General features: G+C 39.7%; 2 protein-coding genes across 2 annotated transcripts; one reads left to right on the plus strand and one right to left on the minus strand.

Annotated features, from left to right (window-relative positions):
- Positions 1-1,415: 1,415 nt before the first annotated feature.
- On the minus strand, positions 1,416-4,541 carry LOC132790282 (G2/mitotic-specific cyclin-B). The gene is made up of 5 exons (XM_060798768.1): positions 4,221-4,541; positions 3,736-3,884; positions 3,416-3,672; positions 2,415-3,352; positions 1,416-2,352 (listed from the first exon to the last, which is right to left on the minus strand). Exons 1-5 carry the CDS (start codon positions 4,254-4,256, stop codon positions 2,056-2,058), a joined length of 1,677 nt encoding a protein of 558 aa, XP_060654751.1. The 5' UTR covers positions 4,257-4,541; the 3' UTR covers positions 1,416-2,055.
- Positions 4,542-10,722: 6,181 nt separating this feature from the next.
- Positions 10,723-19,387, plus strand: LOC132791385 (A disintegrin and metalloproteinase with thrombospondin motifs 16; the record flags this gene model as incomplete). Its single annotated transcript, XM_060800275.1, has 10 exons — positions 10,723-10,751; positions 14,059-14,168; positions 14,288-14,499; positions 14,566-15,464; positions 16,400-16,528; positions 16,589-16,838; positions 16,898-17,348; positions 17,893-18,231; positions 18,291-19,052; positions 19,115-19,387. Coding segments are annotated over 10 exons (3,252 nt in total), but the record flags the coding sequence as incomplete, so codon positions are not given.
- Between the last annotated feature and the right edge of the window lie 1,617 nt (positions 19,388-21,004).

Here is a 21,004-nt window from a genome sequence, read left to right on the forward strand (position 1 = left end):
TGAAAGTAGCTTCCTCAGACAGTCCTAATCCTGACGTATTTCCCGAGATTTAAAAATTTTCCATTCACGATTCGTCTGGACAAACATTGTCCAAGAACCGACAAGCCAATTACTAATTGCAATCCAGTCCCAGACAGAATGTCCTTTCTTTTAATCTGTCTAAAGTCTCAGCTGATCCGACTGCATCAGCAGAAGATGCAGCAGCTGTTTGCTGCGCAAAAGGACACAGTTGAAAAAGGACTTCACACAACCTTCTTGTCGCCCGTGGCTGACCTTGCAACCTCTCAGCGGGCATGCGGATCTGCAGCCACTCTACCTGACTTCACCTCGCAGGATAACAGACAGCTCGATGTCTCGGTTGCTCGGTTGATTGGTCGGTCTCTTCACGCTCTGCATATTTCGTTAACAGCCACACAGAAAAAGGCACAGGGCTAGAAGTGGAAACCCGGAGCTCTTTCTATTTATGATACCCATATCCAATAAATACACAGAACACATCCATGTGTGTGCCTGTGTGTGTGTGTGTCAGGACAGGACTCAAAAGGCTGCTCCTGCCAAAAGAAAAATCGCTTTGATTATATGGGTCTCGCTGCTTGGGGCCATCAAATGTTGATAGCGTGTGGTTGTTGTTCCCGCTGCTGTTGTTGTTGGGTCGTTGTCGCTGCCGTTGGCTGCTTTCTTTTTATTGTTGCATTTGTTTGCTCGTAAAAGTGTCGAAATTAATGAGAGCCATAAAACCGTCAAACTTAAATTTCGAACAGGCGCGCAGCGGCCTCAGCAAGTCGACTGCTGAAACAGTTGCTGCCCCAGTCGTGCTCACAGTTGAGCTCTCGCACACACCTACACAGCGTCATACCCACACACGCACACACAGACAGCTAAATACATATTTACATATACAGACACACACCGACACGTGCGCGTGCAGGCAGCGACGACGTCGACCGACAGAGACGTCGAACCAATGCTGCCGGGCAATTGCGATGAAACGGGCGAAAGCAAGAACAAAAACCACAATCGCACACACACACATGCTCATGTGGAGTTGGAATGTAAGACATAAGGGAGGGAAAAACTGACCTGCGATCAAAAGCAAGCAGCCAAGAGCAAAGTTGAAGCGAGAGGCAAACACGTTTCAATGCTTTCCCATTTTGTTCCCTTTGTCTGGCTGTTCAGTTCGTGTGTGTGTGTATCTGTCTTTTGATAAGGAGCAGAGCCCACATAGGGGTCGCAGTTGTGTCTCGCCTTGTAATTACTTTTTGGGTAATGTTCCGGTTTTCAGCTCTCGCCGAGATTCCCATCAGCTGCTGAGAATAAATGGCGCCAAATGCAAAAGAGAGATTTGTTATGTTTAAAAGTACACAATGTTTATTTGCAATGAAATGTAATTGTAATGTGTAATAGTCGGGGAGATATAAAATTGTATACATAATTTTATTAAATTAATTATTACATAGCACAAATGCCAAAATCAATTGCTTAACTAAATACAAATATATTCAATATGCATAAAATGGGCTGTTTTTTTTTTTGTTACTTTTCTTTTTAGAATATAGCTTAAAAAATACTTTGAGGCAACGCCGATATTGTTCAGCCAGCAAATGCGCTCGTTGCTCCTTGGTGCTCTCAGTGTCCGTTTCTCTCTCTCTATATCTTTCTTACACGCAGGATTTTAACACATTACATACATACATACATATACAGAACATATATAGAGCAGCAGTATTAATTTAAGGGTAAAAGTGAAGAGTGAATTTGAAAAGGTGGAAAGGGGTTGGGGCTGGCTGCCTTTGCTAGTGATCGCCTTAAAAACGGCGACGACACAAACGCAAAAAGTACATGAAAATTCGTAGTCATCGATTATCGATCATTATTGCAATCACTCACACGTAAAGACATACACACACATCTATATGATTAAAGTTGGAACACGAAGAAAACGAAAAATACACAAATTTAAATTATTAAACAAATTGAACTAAAAAGTGCAGTCGAAAGCTACACAAACTAAAGAAAGTCTTGCATGATCGTAGATGGGGGAGAATCGCTCTCGCTCTACTTCTTGCTAGCAGCCCCCACAATGGAGTCCATGAGTGGACCGTATAGCTCAGAGCGCAGTGCAATCTTCTGGAACTTGTTGGCCTGATACTTGCTGTAGATGGCCCGTAACTTGGCCGTGGACGCTTCACGCGCCAACTTGGCGATCTGACGCGTTATCGGCCGCAGGTGCTGCGCAGTGTAATGGGAATAGTGCTCCAGCGTGGGTGTCCAGTGCTTGTTGTTGAATCCCGTGGCAGCTCTGGCATTGCCATTGAGCAAGTGCAGCGACAAAAACAGAGAAGCGGCTGCAATCTGCAAAAGGGAATAAACACTTAAAAGTGATTGATATGTTTTATCGTTAGTAGCAAACTTACCTCTGATGGCTTGTAGCTGGCCAGTTCGTAGTCCATGGTAGCCAGCTCCAAGAAGTACTTGGACATCGCATGATGATCATCCTCGGCGCACGCCGCCTTCGAGTAGCGACGCAAGAAGTGAATGGGCAACGGACGCGACAGATTGTTGTCGATCGCCTTGAGGATCTGCAGCTCCATCAAACGAATCTCGCGAGCCGTGTAAGTATCATCAGTGATGAACACAAAGTCTGCCATTGCTGGCGGAAAGAGTTCCTCGTACTTGGTGGCAATGAAGAGAGCCGTGACACCAACCAGCTGCAAATACTTGCGCTTGGTGTTCTTGGCTACCTGCAGGTAGCGATCGATGATAGCTACGGCCAGATGGAAGGTTTCGGCCACCAAATGGAACTGCAAGTGCACCTCGTTGATCCAATCGATGAGCACCGATCGCATCTTGAACGACACCTCCTCTTGGTTGGCCAAATGATCCGAATGAACCGGCTGCTCCTCCTCTAGCTGATACAGATAGTCATAGATATCATTGACATACTCTGACACCAAGATCAGATTGTCATGATCATCCGCATCGATATCTTCCACCTCCGCCAAACGTTTGGTGGAGTGTGACAATGCTGTCGTTTGCTGTGATGCAGCTGCCACAGTTGTTGCAGTTGCACCTGGCTTACGGAGCTTGTTGGGCGAGATCAGCACCAGCGGCGCTTGCTCCTTTTTGAGCACGGCAGGCTTCAGCAACACTTCCTTCTTGGCCAATACAGCAGTAGCTGCTACCACATTGGGTTTGACTACCACAGATGTTTCCTTTTTGGCCACATTGTTGGGCTTGGCGAGTGCAGCGCGCAACTTGGTTAAGGATTTGCGCGACAAGTTGCTGTCTTCGCGACGCAGCGTGTTCACCTTCTCTTCGGCAACGGGTTTCTGTTGCTTAGCTGCTGCAGCAACTGCAGAGTGGGAGGATTTGATAGGAATAATCTTCTTGGCCAGCTGCCTCAGAGGATACTTACGTTTGCTTTGCGCATTGACCACTGTGGTCGTTGTCGTTCCTGCTGCTGCAACGCGAGTGGCGTGCAACGTGCTTGCGGCCAACTGGCGGGACATGACACCAGCTGCGGCAACATTGGTGCGTACGGAATTGGAGCGCAGCAGTGGACCAGTTGTCTTCACCACAGGCACCGCCGCGTTGTTGGCATTGTTCACACCCAGCGGCTGCTTCTTCCAGTGCGTGTCCACGCGAGCTTTCGTCAACTTCACATCCTTCAGCCTGCATTGAAATGCAATTAATCCACTGAAATGTGATTGCAACTTAACGTTAAGAGAAACTCACTCTTTTTGTGCCACATCCTTGGCAGCGATGACTGCACGATTGATGCCACGGTTCTGCAAATCGCCCAAAGCGGCGCGTTTTGTGGTTGCCTCGTTTGTAGGCACTGTCATTTTCTTCACATGCACTTGGTTATATTTCTCCGATGCATTCTACAAATATGGAGAGAATCCCAGTTATTTGGGGGTCAATGTCACGGCGGCCATTTTGGAAGAATAGTGAAAGAGTGCAAAAGGGATTTGCAAGTAGCGGTACATGAAAAGTACCGCAATAGTTGCGAGTGCACAGAAAAGGCGCCAAGTGCGTTTACCGCTGCTGAAGCAGCAGCAACAACAACAAAGCACGCAACGGCATTTTTTCTTTTTAATAGACGCAGCTAACGCAGCAATGGCGGCTGCGCCTGCGTCGACGCAGGCGCCGCTGCTAACGCTTTGCGATGCTGGTGCTGAAAATTTGATAAAAAAATGTGCATTACGAGAGAATCTTACCTCGTCCAAAAGCATTTTCAATGCTGTGCTTGCCATCTTGATCGATTTATATATTTCCTTTGTAATTTAAATAAACAGAACGCTTTGATTTGTATTATTTTTGTACTTTTGAGCGCGTCACTTTTTTGGAACGCTAAATTTCTGATACTTTTCAAATAGTATGTTTAATTAAGTAATGTTGAATAACTTGTTTTTCAGATTGCACAAAATATAATTTACAATTTTTATTTCAACGATTGCTGTTTTAATTCGAAAATGTTTCCTTTTTGTCGAGTTTTTCGAGCTGTCTGCACGATGCGTTCGCCAGCAGATGCCGTTTAGATTTGAAATGCACGCCAAGTGCTGAAAACGATGTGACCACACCGACAGCTGTGTTGAAAGACCAAAAGGCAGTGTGACCGCTTGTGTATGCGTTGCAAAGCAACCCTGTGTTCGCTGCGAGCATGGCATGTGTTGTAGCACTTAGCTTTTGTTTTGCACAGCAAGTGCTGCCCATAATATATTTTACAAATAAAATACGTTACAAGGAAATTATTTGAATCTTTGACTTGCATTGTAAATTAGTATGTAGTAAATTAACTGCATTTGAGTGTGTTGATATGTAAAAGATATAAGTATGTTTCATAGCGCCAATCAATCATTGACATCATACACTGATTGCATCAATTAAAAGTTGATCACTTCAATTGGCTGTATGGCTGGCATGTTGCATCTTCATTGAAAATGGGATCTTCGACAATTTAGCGCTAGTTTTGTATTTGCATTTGCATTGCTGATTTAAGATTTCCTTCACAATGTACTTCTTGTTGTTACTTCAAACCGAACGGAAATGCAACATAATTCTCGGTTTGTTTTTTTACTCGACTGTGATGATCAGTGTCAAGTTTTCGTCTGGGCCGGCTACCCCATCATTTTCAGGCACTTGACCACAAAAACAATAAACAACAACAGCAACAACAACAACGACCAACCAGAATAACAAAAACAGTAATAGCAGCAAACAATTGCCATCGCATCATACGGTTCTGCATTTTTTGCTAATTTTTTCGGCTGCTTTACTTAACGGTGGCGTTCTATTGTTCCGTTCCGCCCCGACACCAGCTCATTAGCATATTTTGTAGCTCCATCTCCAACTTCAGACCCCAACGCCTTCTGCTCCACCAACACAGCGCAGCTCACGAACACTTTTAGCTGTCGTTGCAGAAGCCGATGGCACTTTTGTCGACGATCGTGTGCGCCATCGGCTTGAATAAAGTTTTCCGCAGTCGTGATTTTTCGTCATTCGCGAATGTGGCGCTGCCGTTGAAAGATCGCGCGCATTCAACTCGAAAACTCGAAACAACAACGAAACCAACAAAAAAAAGAATACATAAAATTTAGTGGAAATTCTCTTGGTTCTTGAATCTGTTTAATTAAGTTAAAGCAAAAACCAGAGCAAATCGATTGGATTGACCTCGAAATCTTATCTAACTGAAACGGTCAGCGCGCAGTGTTTATTTATATGTATTTATTTATATTATATGTTATATTTGTCAGAATTTTTGGCCAAAGTGTAATAAAAATCATAAATCGTACTGCAAATCGTTCTGGTTGAGAGCGGCTGTTGATTTCTGTTTGCGCGGCGTTTAAATCAAAATAAATGCGTATAAATGTGAAAACAAAAGCAAGCATTATGCATAGCACATGAAGCACATGAATAATACAAACAACATTTTGTTTAACAGTGTTTCTGCCACAGTTGAAGAATTTAAATCGTTTCCCTTCAATTGCAAGTGGCGCCAACGAATGTTATCTGCAAGTGCTGCCCGTCGCCTGCATGAGGAAGTGCAAATATTGATAGCCACACTTATGACAAGTGCTACCCATTGATAGTGTAATCGATACCACAAAGGACTTAAGCAACAAACTTGCGCTCACAAAAATAAAATTAAAATACTATATAAAAGTAAAGCAGTGCACAAAAAGTACAACAACAAGAGAGACTACGACACCACACTGACTGCAATTAATTAGTGCATAAACAGTTAAATTAACTGCCGTAAAAGTGCATTCACTTTTCTCTCTGGACTGTTGCTTCTGCTGCGCTTCTGCTGCAAGAGAAATACAAAATACATATTTGGTTTCTGTTTTCTGAGGTTTTCCTTTTTTGTTATTGTTGGTTTTTGGTTTATTTGCAGAAAATGTAATACAAGTAAAAATTATGACGCAAATAAGCAAGTTAAATTAAGTGGATTGGCAAAGCCGCAGCGAAATAAAAGAAGAAAAATACTCGTGTGATTTTGTGCAATAAATGCAATTTGTGCAATCACAAAAACAACGAAACAATAAAACCACATTTGAGCAAGCAACACAATAAGTACTTACAAATGTAAATAGTATTACAACAAATCGCTTAATCGTTGTCAACATTAAAAAAGGCCGCGTCGTTATGTCTGTGCCAGCAGCTAATCAGCGTCAACGCAAGCGTCTTCAGTCCTCATTGACAGCAAAGTCGCATTGTTATCGTCATCGTCATCGCTTGTGCCTAATTGTTTTGGCCGCGACTATCGCTGTCGCTGTCGCTGCCTCTGCTGCTGATGCCGTCGACGCCGACGCTGTCCACATTGAGCTGCGACGCAGGAGAAGCGTCAACTGGAATGGCATTGAGGTAATTCTTGATTGATATTTGATTTTGAAATGCATTTATTATTACATGGCCACGCGATGCATTAATCGACAATGTATCATCCGATTAATGTCACCCGATATCAGACTCCCATAACCCATAAACGATTCCACATACGATTACTTCGTATGTCAGGTGATTATTCAGGCCAAACTGCAGCGTGCACAAGAAAATGAAAACGCGTGATTCATTCAGAAGTGTCAGCATATTCATAAACATTCATTTCGCATGTACATACATACATACATACATGCATTTGAGGCGCGGGGCGTGGCAGTGAACTAATTCTTTCAACTGCCACAGCAACTCGAGACGTTGAATGACCCTTTCGCTCGATATACTCTCGTAATTGGACGCCCAGAAGGCAGCAGGCAACTGTCCGTTAAATTGAAGAGAACCCAGCAAACAACCAGAATTACAACTACAACAAAAAGAGCAACAACAACAACTGCAACTTGCTGCCAACATTCATAAACGTTTGTCGGCAATTGACGGTTAAATTACATGATTTCTGTTTCATCAAATATTTTATTCATCCTTCAAGCGTCTTTAAGAATTTGAGTTCAACCAGCTGGCGATGCTCAGTTGAGGGCAGCTTCAAGCGAATTCCTCTCCATCTCCATCTCACTTGACTATTTTCTTTTCTAGCTGCCTTCAATTTGAATTTGTTTTAGGTTGTTTGCATGATTTATTTGACAGCTGAAAGACTACATTTCAGTTTGCGATAAATTCACTTTACAAATCGCAAACTGCCAAATCATTCATGAAATTTAGTGCAGCTGCAATGAAAATACTTCAACTCTGACTTCGAACAGAAGTTGAAAAGAACTTTTGTGTCAAGCGGCGTTTTGTATGGATTCTATTCATTATTTGCTTGAGATCATTTACTTAAAGGAATATGTCATGTGAATTCTATTCACGACTCTAGAGAGAATAGATTCCAATGCGCAAAGTCAATTTTAAATACATAAATAAAAGCTAAGAAAAAACAATATTTTTCAATTTTTAAAATTGAAACGTTGAAAGACAAGACAACAAAAATTAAAAAAAAAGAATAATAAATAATATTAATATCAAATAACTTGAAGTGCATTTGTATCAAGCAAATCGATAAAAATCAAGTGACAAGCGTAATTTTAAAGCTAGAGTTTAGAAGTTATGTCAGTTTAGAATTTCATAAGAAATGAGGCCAAAAACGCCTACTACTTACTTCGGGTCTTAGTTGTTTAGAAAATTTGGTATATTTTGAACTCTATGCTATATTTTGAATGTAGTATTAAATCAAATTTAGCCTTCGGTATATTTCTGGTAATTTTGCGGTATATTCATTTGATGTATTTAAAGAATAATACCACGCTGTTTGGTTTTATTCAAAATGGTTAGCGGGTATCTCACAGTCGAGCACACTCGTTTGAAGCTTTCTTACTTGTTGAATTAGGACATTTAATTATTTACTACTTTTAAATATTTATTACAATTAAAAATGTAAAATAAAAAATTAGTAAAAACTAAACAGATACTCAAAAGTTGTGGATTAATTTTGAATTTATAACATCAATTTAAATAGTATAAGATTCTACATGCGATTGTAATATACAATGCAAGATATTGAGTATCCTAAATTGCTTTCAACTGTAGCTTTCTAATTCGTTGCATCGAAAGGTTTTCTCTAAATAGAATCTGCATTAAAATGTATTTAATTTCGAGAGCAGCTGGTTTAATAGCCAATTGTGAGAATGTTGCAGAACATGGCGCGATTTTAAACGGCTGAGAAAAATTTCCCTCCGTCAGCAGGTGAAGCCAATAAGTGTGGCGCGATTTATATTTTCTTCGCAGGTGTGCGAAATTTGCAACTTGCGAACGCGAACGCAAAGGCGAGCGTCACGGGTATTCGGCGGCAAGTTATTGACCCAAGTTGGAAATTAGTTTGGATGACTATTAAGTGCTCCTACGATGGGGTTGACGATGTGTTTGTTGTGTGTCTCAGTTGAGAACCTTTTGCTTGTTTACACTCGGTCTTTCTGTCCATGTTCCGCCATGATTACGAGAGGAGAGTTTTTCTCGCAATTGGTCTTACATGTTACCTGTTGCCTGTTGCCTACCATTTACTCTGACTCTGACTCCAATTTCAACTGAACTTTTTGTTTGTTTTACCTCTACTCCACTCTTCTCTTCTCTTTTTTTTTGCCCATGCTATCCACAGGTCACGCAAAATTTCATCACATAATCAGCCAACGGGCGATTACAGCGCCCGGAGATGGGTTACAATCGAGTGCGAATACGAATACGAATCCAAATGTGAGTGTGAGTAGTGAGTACACTCACATGGCTACGAGTTTACCAAATGTTGATGCAGTCAGTTTCCACTTCCACTCTTGTTTTTTGTGTTGTGTTGGGCTTTTCCGGCACTCTTGATGGAGCCGGCCTTTTATGCTGTTGCCCTTGCCTTCAATTAGTGTCATTTTATCGAACATTGTTTGAATGCACTCACGCAAAGGCAAAAACTGAGTGCGGATGAATGTGTGATTCAGTGCTGCTGGTTTTACTTTTGTCCAGTTTAGTTTTGGGTTCACAAAAGAAGTTTATTTGATGATCGCGATTAAAGTGGAACACATAAACTGCGTCGATAAAAATCGAATGACTATCGATCACTTAACGGTTGAAAGAAAATTAATTATTTGTGTTAAGGTCAGTTCTGAGATAGTCAACAAAATTATATGCACAAAATTAAACAAATAAAGAATTTGAAGGTTCAAATAAACCAAACTAAAATTAGCATTCACTTTCTTTGTCCTTGAACTATCAATTCTACATTGATGATTAATGCTACAGATCATTAAAACATCTTTGTTTATTCTTTGAAATTAGCAAACACTAAATGTTTGAGAGAATTTTGAATGTTGTGCACTTAATCCAAAGCAATTTGGAATTGTTAATTAACTAAGAATTCATAAACAAAGAAAAGTGCTTTAACTAGCAGATGATCGATTTATTATCGAAGTGTAAGATAAATCTAAAATTAGCTGAAAAGTAATTTGATATAGAACGTAGCTACTAAGCAGCCACGCCCCATTTTGACAGCTTCGCTGTCGTTGTTGTTGTTGGACATACGATCGCCCCCCAGCAATTTGTGCAACACCTTCTCGGTGTAAGTAATTCGAGAAGAGAGGATTGGGGCAGGGGCAGGTGAGGGGAAGGGGGTGTTACTGACCGCCCATTAGAGCCCAACGAAGCGCTCTTCACGCTTCGCTGCCGCAGCTCGACCGACGCGCTTTTCCAAATGTAACAACAAATTAAATTAAATAATAGCACAAGTGGGCACACGCACATTAAGAGTTCATTCGTGTCTATCGGCTGCTGCTGACCGATATACGTCTCTTCTTCCGATATTCGATGCCGATAACAGAAATCGGATAAACGGCAGCTTGAGACTTTAAACGGTCAGCTGCCATTTCACTCGACTTTAACTTCAACTTTAACTCCAACGCAAAATGGAAAAAAAGTGGAAAAAAAATGAAAAAAAACAAAACCCGTAATGGGTATTTTCCTAAACTAATTTTCTATTGTTGCGTGCAGTGAAAGTGTTTTATTTTGGTTTTTGAGTGTTCGGTTTGCAAGTTTCAAAGTTGAACCCTTTTGGGCCTCAACCATCAACATCATCAACATCATGGCTGAGCTCTTCTGTTTGCTGCTCTTTTTACGCTTTGTTGAACTGCGCTTCTTACGCTTTTCGTTTGCATAAAACCCTATTTAAAAGATCTCTCGTTTCCCTTTCTCTTCTCTAAACCACTTGCAGCTGGACGAGAACGCGCTGCTGGAACAGCTGGCTGGGCATGAGCGTGCCCTCATCTTTGGCTCCAAGTCGGGTAAGTCGGTAGAGATTCTGGCACTCAGTCCAGCCGATCGGAAAGATAAGCTAACTACCAAGTTTATGACAATCACTGACTGCTATTTCTACAACTATCTCTTTCCATTATGCTATTCCTTCAACTAATTCTAATTCTTTTGCTAATATTTTTACTCTCGCTGCTTTTCATCATATTGCAGCTAATAACAGTAGTCAATTTTCTAATGCAATTATAGTTTAGTTGGTAGAGAATTTATTATTTATACTTCTGCAACTATTATTATAAACATATTCATTCTAGATCCAAACTCTATAATTAGTTGTTCTACTTTTGTTTATTTATATTCCTAAATATTACAATTAGCTTCAGCTTTTCTAGTTTATGTTTTATTACTATCATTAATCTAATCATTATTACAACAACTTCTATTGCAAACAATATTTCTATTCTTGGAATTATTAGAATTTCATTCTACTGCCATCATACATAATTACTTCATTCAGTGTTGACTGCCACATTTATTACAATTATTACAATTAGTAATACAACTATTAAAACTGCTTCTACTAACTTACTTTTATTATATTATTATATTTTAATAACTGTAACGATTTCAACATCTTCTGCTTTTAAATCATAAAATAACTTATACAGTAAACATTTCCAATAGAATCCGTAACAATATAATATTGTTGCTTTACTTTACTATCATATCATTTTGGTTATATAGAAGCAAAAATAGTATTGTTATTACTACAAATCTTAAAAGCAAAATTATAATATTTATACTTTTTTTCTTGAATAACTATTTCCATATATTTTCGTACTAATTTCGTAACTTTACTCCCACTTCAATTATAATAATTTTAATAATATAACTTTTTGCAATATATAATTACAATTCTAAACGACTATTTTGTTGCCTAACTATGCTATTATTTAGTATTTAGTATTTATAGTTGTTTTAAAAATGTAGTAAAAGAAACATTATAATATTTACATTAATACTACTACCTAATACTAAAGATATTTCTATATCTGCAGCTTCTTTAACTATAATAGTCAGGAACATATATTTTTTTAATATACATACAATTTACAATGTTTAACAATTTTGTTGCTCAACTTTGCTACTATTATAGAATTTAGTATTTGTAGTTGTATTACAAATATACTAAGAAAAATATTATAATACTTTTACTTTTTTCTTATTACCATTAAATATACTGAAGCTGTGCTAATTATTTATTATCATAGTACTTCATACTATATGGGCAATTCTCAAAGAAAGGTAAACCACGACCGAAAAAAAATCTTCACATTCATCGTATTTTTTTGTATAATGTCATAAAGAAATATCCAAATTTTCATAATACAATGGATCCGTAGCATATCTCGGTTGTTTTATAAAAAATTTGCCTGCAAACTGAAAAAATGTAATTTTTTCTCTTTTAGCTCCTTTTGTATGCATTTTTATGTTTTATTATTTCACAAAGAAAACATATGATATGTTTGCTCTTTTTCTACCAAATCTCTTAATAGCAATCCAATAATAAGATAAAAAATGCAAAGTGAGCGAAAATATGTTCAATCAACTGTTTATTTTTATTTTGCTTCTTATCTATGTTCAAATCGTACGTTCGCGACCAAAAACATCATTTTATTGTAATTGCTCCGCAATAAGTGCAAGCAGGTGAATGAAACTTCGCGTGTTAAGTGATTTTGGTATATATATTTTAAATATAAAAAATCGTTGGGGTTACTCTAACCAATCTTTTTTATTGATTGTCAAAGTAGCGTACGTTCGCGACCTTACCTATAAGCATATGTCGATTTTACTAGCGTCGCATGGATTTAAAAAAAATTTTTTTTTGTTTTTGTTTTGAAAACTATGTCGTTTGCAGTTACTTATTACTTGTTAGTTATTACTTATTATTTATTACATATTTTTCTTGCTATTAATAAATTTCAGTACAAATTTCATATTTAATAAAAATTTATTTTTTTGCTTTTAAATGTTATTAGACACATTAAATTGAGTTTGTTTTGTTTGTTTGTTTTGTTTTATGAAATATGAAGTTATTAATAAAAAAAGTTGTGGTAAAATAAAAATTTTATTAATAAAACAACATGGAAAATCGTACGTTCGCGACCGTACGTTCGCGACCGGAACTTAATTAAATTAAAAATAAATAAATGGAGATATTTTCTTGGGAGTAGACTTAATAGAAAGCTACATGATTCTACTTTAAAAGTAAAGTTATTTCTTTAAAATATTCCGTCTCAATTCGCAGAGTTTTGCATTTTACTGTATTAAGCCAAAGTCGACTTCCATTTTGCGTACGTTCGCGACCGCATGTTTTTTGACAATATTTTGAAAATTAAAAATCGATAAGCCCCATAATTTACACTAACCAAAGAGCTAAACAAATGCTATCGAAGAGTAAAAAAAAAGTTTCAGGAAACGTTTGTTTTCGATTTTATTTTTCTAATTTATCTCGTACGAACGTACGTTCGCGACTTTGAGAAATGCCCATATACTACTTTCTATTTCTACGATTTCTTCAACTACAATAATTAGTATTTGTTATAGTATCAATTATTAGTATTATTACTATTACCAAAAATACTAAAATAAGATACATATTCATTCGTTTTCTATTACTATTTTGTTTATTATTTATTGTTTTGTTAATACTGAAAGTATCTTTACTTTCACTGTATTTTTTAGAACTACTACAGCAAGTATTAGAAATAGTTTTACTAATTTCGCAAATATTACAATTCAATTTACCACATTTATACATACACTTAATTATTCCTCTTACCATAACTTATTTTACTAAAACCAAATAATACTTCTACTTCTCTACTTTACCTATAACTTCTGTTTTATACTACGCTACCAAATTTCAGCCCACTATTTAAACTGCTACTTTCAATGTCTGCCCTACTTCTGCTCAAACTTTTCCTACTTCTTTCACTGCTATTTTGTTGTGCCACTAATATGCGCAGCTTGACTCTGAAAAGTGTTTTTTTGTTGGGGGGCAATGTCAACAGCTGTCAGTAGTCGAGAGCACAGCAGAGGCCACTGCAACATGTTATTAACAGAATGTGCGATTGCCGCCGACGATGAGGACGATGATGACGGGGCAAATACTGTGTGTGGGGGCGCATAGAGTGAGTGGGTGGAGCATTGGGGCATTGGGGCATGTGGCAGGTTAATGTGCGCAATTATTGATTCGGGGAATGCGCATTTTGGGCATTGTTCCGCGTAGCAAGTTTATGTGGCGATTGTGTTTAGCATTGTTCACCTGCTTTGCAGTGCCCGAATTCAAATTGGTTCATTTGGCGCGCAGCAGCGCGCACAGCACGAGAAGGAGCAACAACCGCTGAGGGGAGAGGGGAGGCGGGAGCGACGCAGTGCGGGGCAAGGTAAGTTTGGCACAGATGCCATAAATATCTATGTGAGTGCAGCTCGTGCTGCTCCAGTTGCTGCTCGCAGTCGGACATCATTGTGCGAACTGTTTAATTAATTCAAATGCATTCGCCAGCCAACGAAGCTGTGGAGGAGGAGGCCGATGTGAAGCTGCAACTGCCACTGCAGCAGACGCCACAACTGATCGACGATGCCTTCATCTTCATACGCCGCACGGCGAACAGCACGCAATTTGTGGATCATTCGCCGCAGTTGCTGCAGCGTCTCGAGCGTTGCTTCTATCGCAGTCCCTGGGCAGCGCTCGATTTGTGCGACGAGCAAAGTGTGGTAAGTAGAGAGTGAGAGAGGGGGAGAGATAGTCTGGTGGCACTTAATGAACTTGTCAACACACAGCGTGGAGTGTTTCAGCAGAATGCGAGCAACTTTGTCATCCAACCGCTGCCAGCGCGTTTTGGGCCAGCGGCTCATGTGCTCTACCAGGCGCGATTAGATAAGAGTCGCAGCGAAAACAACAACAAGAACAACAACAACGAGACGACACCGTTAGATACTCAGCTGCAGTTCGAGCCCGATGCAGCGGAATTCAACGAACCGCGGCATCCACAACATCAACATCAACAGCAGCTGCCTCATCAACGCCAACATCTGCATCGCAAATCGCAATCACAGCTGCGCTTGCGCTATCATCCGCGTCATCATCATCATGGCAATGGCATTCCCAACAGCAGCGGCAGCTCATCCACATCACAACGTCTGCGTCGGCATATTGGTGGCATGCCACCACGTCGCTGGCCCGTGCCACACGAACTCCACATTGAGACAGCGATTTTTGTCGACAGCGATTTGTATCGTCACATGGAGAAGAATTTCCCCAAGGACACCGAGAGTCAACTCATACGCTTTGTCCTCGCCATGATCAATGGCGTTCAGCTTCTCTATCATCATCCCACCTTAGGCAGACGCATCAACTTCGTGTTGAAGCGTTTGGAGATCTTTCGCAAGGATCCGCCCGAGTTGCGTCGTTCCAGTGACATTGACACCTACTTAAGCAACTTTTGCTTGTGGCAAAAGAGTTTGAATCCGCCTTCGGATGCGGATTCATTGCACTACGATCATGCTGTCATCCTCACTGGACTCGATCTCTATGTGATTGGCAAGAATGGCAAGGTCATAAGCCAGGTTGTGGGTCTTGCCCCTGTTGCCGGCATGTGCACCGCAACCTCGTCGTGCACCATCAACGAGGGCAAGCACTTCGAGAGCGTCTTCGTTGTGGCCCACGAAATAGGACACAAGTGAGTGGAAACTTACAAATATAATCGTTTAAAATTATTCATTATTCATTCATTAACATCTCCGATCATTATTATGTATTTTAGATGCATTTGATCATTTTCCATTTCTACTATTTGTTGTTTGAAATTTCTAGTATCTATACCAAATATGTATTTTAGATCAACATTTTTAATTTCTTCAATTTGTTGCTTAAAATTTAATATTCAATTGAAAATCAATAATACCAAATACATATTTTCTTTGCTGATATTTCATTTCCACTATATTTATGTCTCATAAAGTGATTCATAAGTTGTCTCTATGTTCATTGCATTAGCTCATGTTGCATTTCCTTAGCTTGGTGTTAAATAGTTTGTTTAATTTAAAGTGATTATTAATGAATCTTTATTTCATTAAATTCTCAATTCATTTACTTAAAAATAAAGAAAATAATCTATTAATATATAATATCATTCCATTTCCATTTATTTTGATAATTCATTTTTAATGATCCATATACTTTTCTGCGAATTACTTTTTTAGTGAATGCAAATTTGTTGTACAACATGGTCTTATGTTTCCCAGTTTTCTTTGTTGCTCAAAGTTTAATAAAGTTAAAATTTAGTATTTGCTGTTTTCTCATTAAGTTCATGTTGTTGTCATGCTTTATTGTTTCGTATGTCATTGAAATTGTCCCATTTTTCATTTCCAGATTGTGTTATGCAATTTAATGCTTTATTTCTATAGTGTTATTAACCAGTTTCTTTTACATTAAATCACTAACTATGAAATGTTTCTTGAGTGCTTCTCATTTTATTATGAATTAGAATTTCATGTTTCATTTTTAATTTGGTATATTATAACACATTTGTTTCTTTCACTATTTATTTCAAGATCTCTAAACTCTTCAAATATAAAGAAATCCATTCATACATCAACCTTTTTTCATTTGCAGCCTGGGCATGCGCCACGACACCAAGGAGAGCAGCTGCGATCCCAGCCTGCACATCATGTCACCCACTTTGGGTAGTGGCAAGATCACTTGGTCCAAGTGCTCGCGCACCTACTTGGAAGAGTTTCTCGCGTAAGTCATGACATTTTCCATAGAGGTAATCGTATTAAATTGCACCTCTTTGTGCTGCAGCCAAGGTCAGGCGGATTGTCTCTTCGATCGCGGTCAGTTTAAGGCGCACTTGGATCACTCGGCGGAGGGAATGTTACCTGGAGAACGCTTTGATGCCAATCAGCAGTGCATGCTAAAGTACGGACAGAGTTCGGTGCGTGCAACAAGCCAAAGTAAGCTGGAAATCTGCCATGATTTGCACTGCCAACGAGAGCGACTCACATGGACTTCGCATCCGGCTCTGGAGGGCACCGAATGTGGCGACAGCATGGTAAGTACATAGTTACTATGGAATGCATTGATCTTTAATTTATTTATACCGCTTTACAGTGGTGTCGCGGTGGCTACTGTGTTCAGCGCCCCACTCAAGAGACCGCAATGAGTTCGCTGAAGCAGCTGAGCGGTTTGGTCAAGCCGAGCTATGAGAAGAACAGCGCCAGCTTTGCCGAGTCCAGTAAAATGGGTCAATTCCTGCACGAGTACAAGACGAGCACTTGGAGTGATTGGGGAGAAGCCAGCGAATGTGATTCCGGTTGTCTCTACGGTCCATCGCATCGTCTAAGGGAAGGTAGCACGGGATTGCGCACCTACAACAGAAATTGCCTCAACTATCGATCGCGTTGCATGGGCAGAGATCGCAAGTTTGAGACGTGCATTGCCAAGCAATGCTACAGTGTGCCTGTCCAGACAATCGGAGACTTTGCCACACAAGTCTGCATGCAGGCGAGGAAATCGGACAGCGAACTGACTGGCGAGGGACAACAGCTAAGTGGATCTATAGGTAAGGCTTCAGAATGAGTTAAGTGAGGGTTGTCTGTCTTTACTTTTCTTATTAAATTAAATTCGTAAAGCATTTAAAATGAATTAAATGCAATTAGTATTATAATTTAGGTATTGTAATTTTAATATTTATTTAGTCTAACGAAATTTAATTTAAAATAATTGATGAAATTACATTTCTGCCTTCTTCTATTTACTTTCCTACAATTTTAAATATATGAAATTTCTTTCGAATTATTTTTTTTATTTATGGCATTTAATGAAAATATATATCAGTGTTCCTTACTTTAGTTTCATTCATTTTATTTTCTAGTGCCTTTTAAGCTTATTAAATTTACTAAACTGTAAGTAGTTTTTAGAACTAGAATTTGAGAATTTGTTATATTTGCAGTTTCATTAAATTTAATTTTATGGAATTACAAAATATGTAAAGTACATTTGTAAAATTTACTTCAATTGAAAAGAAGTTGACTTTACTTCTTGTTTGAAATTGAATGTAAGATAATTCTGTATAATTTATTAATGATATAATTTCCATTCCTTAGAGGACTCCTGCAAGGTCTTTTGCCGCACGAGGAGCAACGGCACCAAGTCCAGACGCTGGACCTTTCCCGATGGCACAATTTGCCGTGCCAAGCATCATGGACCCGACGATATAGCTTATTGTATTTCCGGACGCTGTGAACAGTTCTCTTGTGACAATGCCACCAGCAACTTTTTCAAAATGGACAACACTTTCTGTGCGTATCGCACAACGCAACGTCCGCAGCGTGACTCGAATGAACTCGAAAGCAAACAGCAGCCAAGTTATCACAATAATGTCAGCTACAAGCGATATGCAGATCGTCTGGATGGCTTAAACTCTAGGAATCGCTATGAGAATGGTACGAATAATAAATCTCTACTTTGCTATATGCATCTTTTTAACATGTAACATTTTCAGAAGTAGCTTTGCGCAATTTCCATGGCCAGGACAATCACATTAGTCCGCAGCAGCCGAGCAAGCGAAAGGCCAGCTCCTCCTCCCATGAGTACAAATACAATTACAATCAACCAGATTCGTATGCCAAGTCAGCGCCTCCTCCCGTGTCAGCCTCGCTGGTTGTCGAGTCCGCGGAGCCCGCGTCGGAGTGGCAGGTGATATCAGGCTGCCACTCCAACTGCATGACAGAGTCGATGGGTGTACAGGTGGTCAGCTCGCGGCGCACACAGGAGCGCAATGTGCAGCTCTGCACGCACAAGGTGAAGCCCTGCGAGCGTCTGCAAACGCCAGCGGAGTATGCGGAGCAAACGTGTGCGAGGTATAAGCAGAAGGTGCGTGGCTTATCGGGACATGGTTCACAGATCTCGGCGAGCATTGAGGAGCCAGACCGCAGTTGTCGCGTTGGCTGCCAAGATGAGTTTATCAAGTATCGGTACTATCTGGTGAACGGCAAGAACGGACACTTTCCCATTGGCACACGCTGCTCGCAGGTGGACCGACGATACTGTCTCTATGGCAAGTGTTTAGAGTTTGGCACGGATAACATGCTGAAGCAGCAGTCGCACATTAGTCTGGCGCTATTTAGGAGCAAGCGGGATTTGCAGCGCCAGAAGCGAAGTTTCCTTTATTTCGATCCAGTTAATATTACGGAAACTATAACAAAACCACTTCTTAATAACCTTGTGAGCAGTATTTTTGACTTTGAACAACAGCAACATCTAGGTAAGTGCAATCAATTTTTGTTAACTCTGCTTGTATTAATAATTTTCCCCATTTGTTTGCAGATTTTACTCACGACAACATCGAACTATCCAATCCTATTCACGTCTCCACGGACGAACTGAGCAGCAATTGACGACTAATTTAGTGTTTATTCTCTATCCTCTATTCTATATCTTTCATTTAACTATAGCTTATGTGGCTGTCGCTCTGCTCAAGGCGTTCTCAATAACACAATCATAGTAATCTAAGCCTATCTGTAAGTTCTAAGTTGCAAGTTGTACTATATAGTACTAGCCGAAATAAATGTGTGTGTGAATGTGACTGAAATAAAAACAGTAAAATGTAATTGGCTTTGCTTGTGGCTACTATATATAGGATTTGGCCTTTAACGAGCCACTGTTTCTATAATTAAGTTCGTTTTTTGTGAATATTTCATATCGCTCGTCGAACGTAAAATTCCAGCATGATTTCCAGCAGTCAGCCTGAAAGTATGCCACACCAAATTGACGATTCGCTCTGATTTGATAACTTCTTCAAATCAGAACAAGTCTTCCATTTTTTGTTGCATACTTTTAGGCTGTCTGCGATTTACTGCAAGGCGCGCACAAAACTATGCACGCATCACACAGCTAACTGAGGTGCCCCACTCAGTTGCACCGAGACAGACAATCACACTCACACACACATACAGCAAGACAACTCACTTGTACGCCAACACACATACAGGCACACAGGCATACGAACACAAGCGCCCGACACTCGTCTGCTCATCAGTTTTGTTTCCATTTTTGGCGTTTGCATGCAAACACTAACATCCATTACCAATATATTCGATATCAAAAGGAGAACAACAACAACTATACACACACACAGACACGAGTTCGATATTGGTGTGCGTGTGCTAGAAATTAGATAAAAACACCTACAAAATGCTGAATATGCCGCAGTCGTCAAGTAAAGCGCGCCCCGTGCAAACCGACAAAAGAAAAAATAAAAAATTAAGAGAACCGAAAAGGAAAAACTACAAAATTACCAAGCGATAAAAGTTTAGTGAAAAACCAAGTGGAAGTTGTGTTTCGTCTAGTGAGTGTCCTGTGAGCCTTTGGCCTTTGGCCTTTGCATTGAACATTGACCAGCCGGCGACGACGCGTTGCAAGTTCAATGCACCAGAGCGGCGGCAAGTGCAGCGAGTGCATAAATAATGCAATAATGTGTGTTCATACCCCAACAAAGTTCGCAGTGATTAATAGCTCTACTAAGTGGCATTAGCAGTTCATACTGACCCATAAGTATTCTAATTGTGCTTCATTTGGCATTGACATTTTGATGGTGCCATCCCATCCCGAACTAGCCTCGAGGGACTCATTAAATTGGGTCACATACCTTGAGCCTTGAGCCTTATAATTGAAGTGAACGCCGTAAACACGCAGCGCAAGTCATCCCCGAAAAGTGTGTCAATTGTATTTTTTCACTTTATTATCAATTTGGCCACGACGATGCCAGTTTTTTGGCCAAGTTAGCACGCAATGAGCAGTTGGCATGTCTCAATTAGTCATTCGTCGATTCCCAATTCACAATTTTTAATTCATCATACTATACAGACTTGGACTTTTGTGTTTGTCCTACAAGTCTGCAGTTGTTGTGCTCAATGAAAGTTCACAGAGTGTTTGTGGCACGTGCTACAATTGCCACGTACGCAGGACCTTGAGGTCCTGCTTCATAAATTTACTGTGTGTGCTAGTTTCGATAATTTTCGAAATCGAATTATCGATTTGTGTTAATTGCTTTGTTTTGGTATTCGTTTTCGTTTTCGTTTCGCCTGCAATTGAATTGTTTAGTTATTCAGTACGGAGGCGTTGCCCGCATAAGTATGCAATGGTTTTTGTGTGTGTCATCGACTGAGTCACCTGCAATTGCAGCTGCTTCTAATGTGTGTGTGAGTGAGTTAGTGT

Source organism: Drosophila nasuta, chromosome 3, assembly GCF_023558535.2.
Source record: "Drosophila nasuta strain 15112-1781.00 chromosome 3, ASM2355853v1, whole genome shotgun sequence".
Lineage (NCBI taxonomy): Eukaryota > Metazoa > Arthropoda > Insecta > Diptera > Drosophilidae > Drosophila > Drosophila nasuta.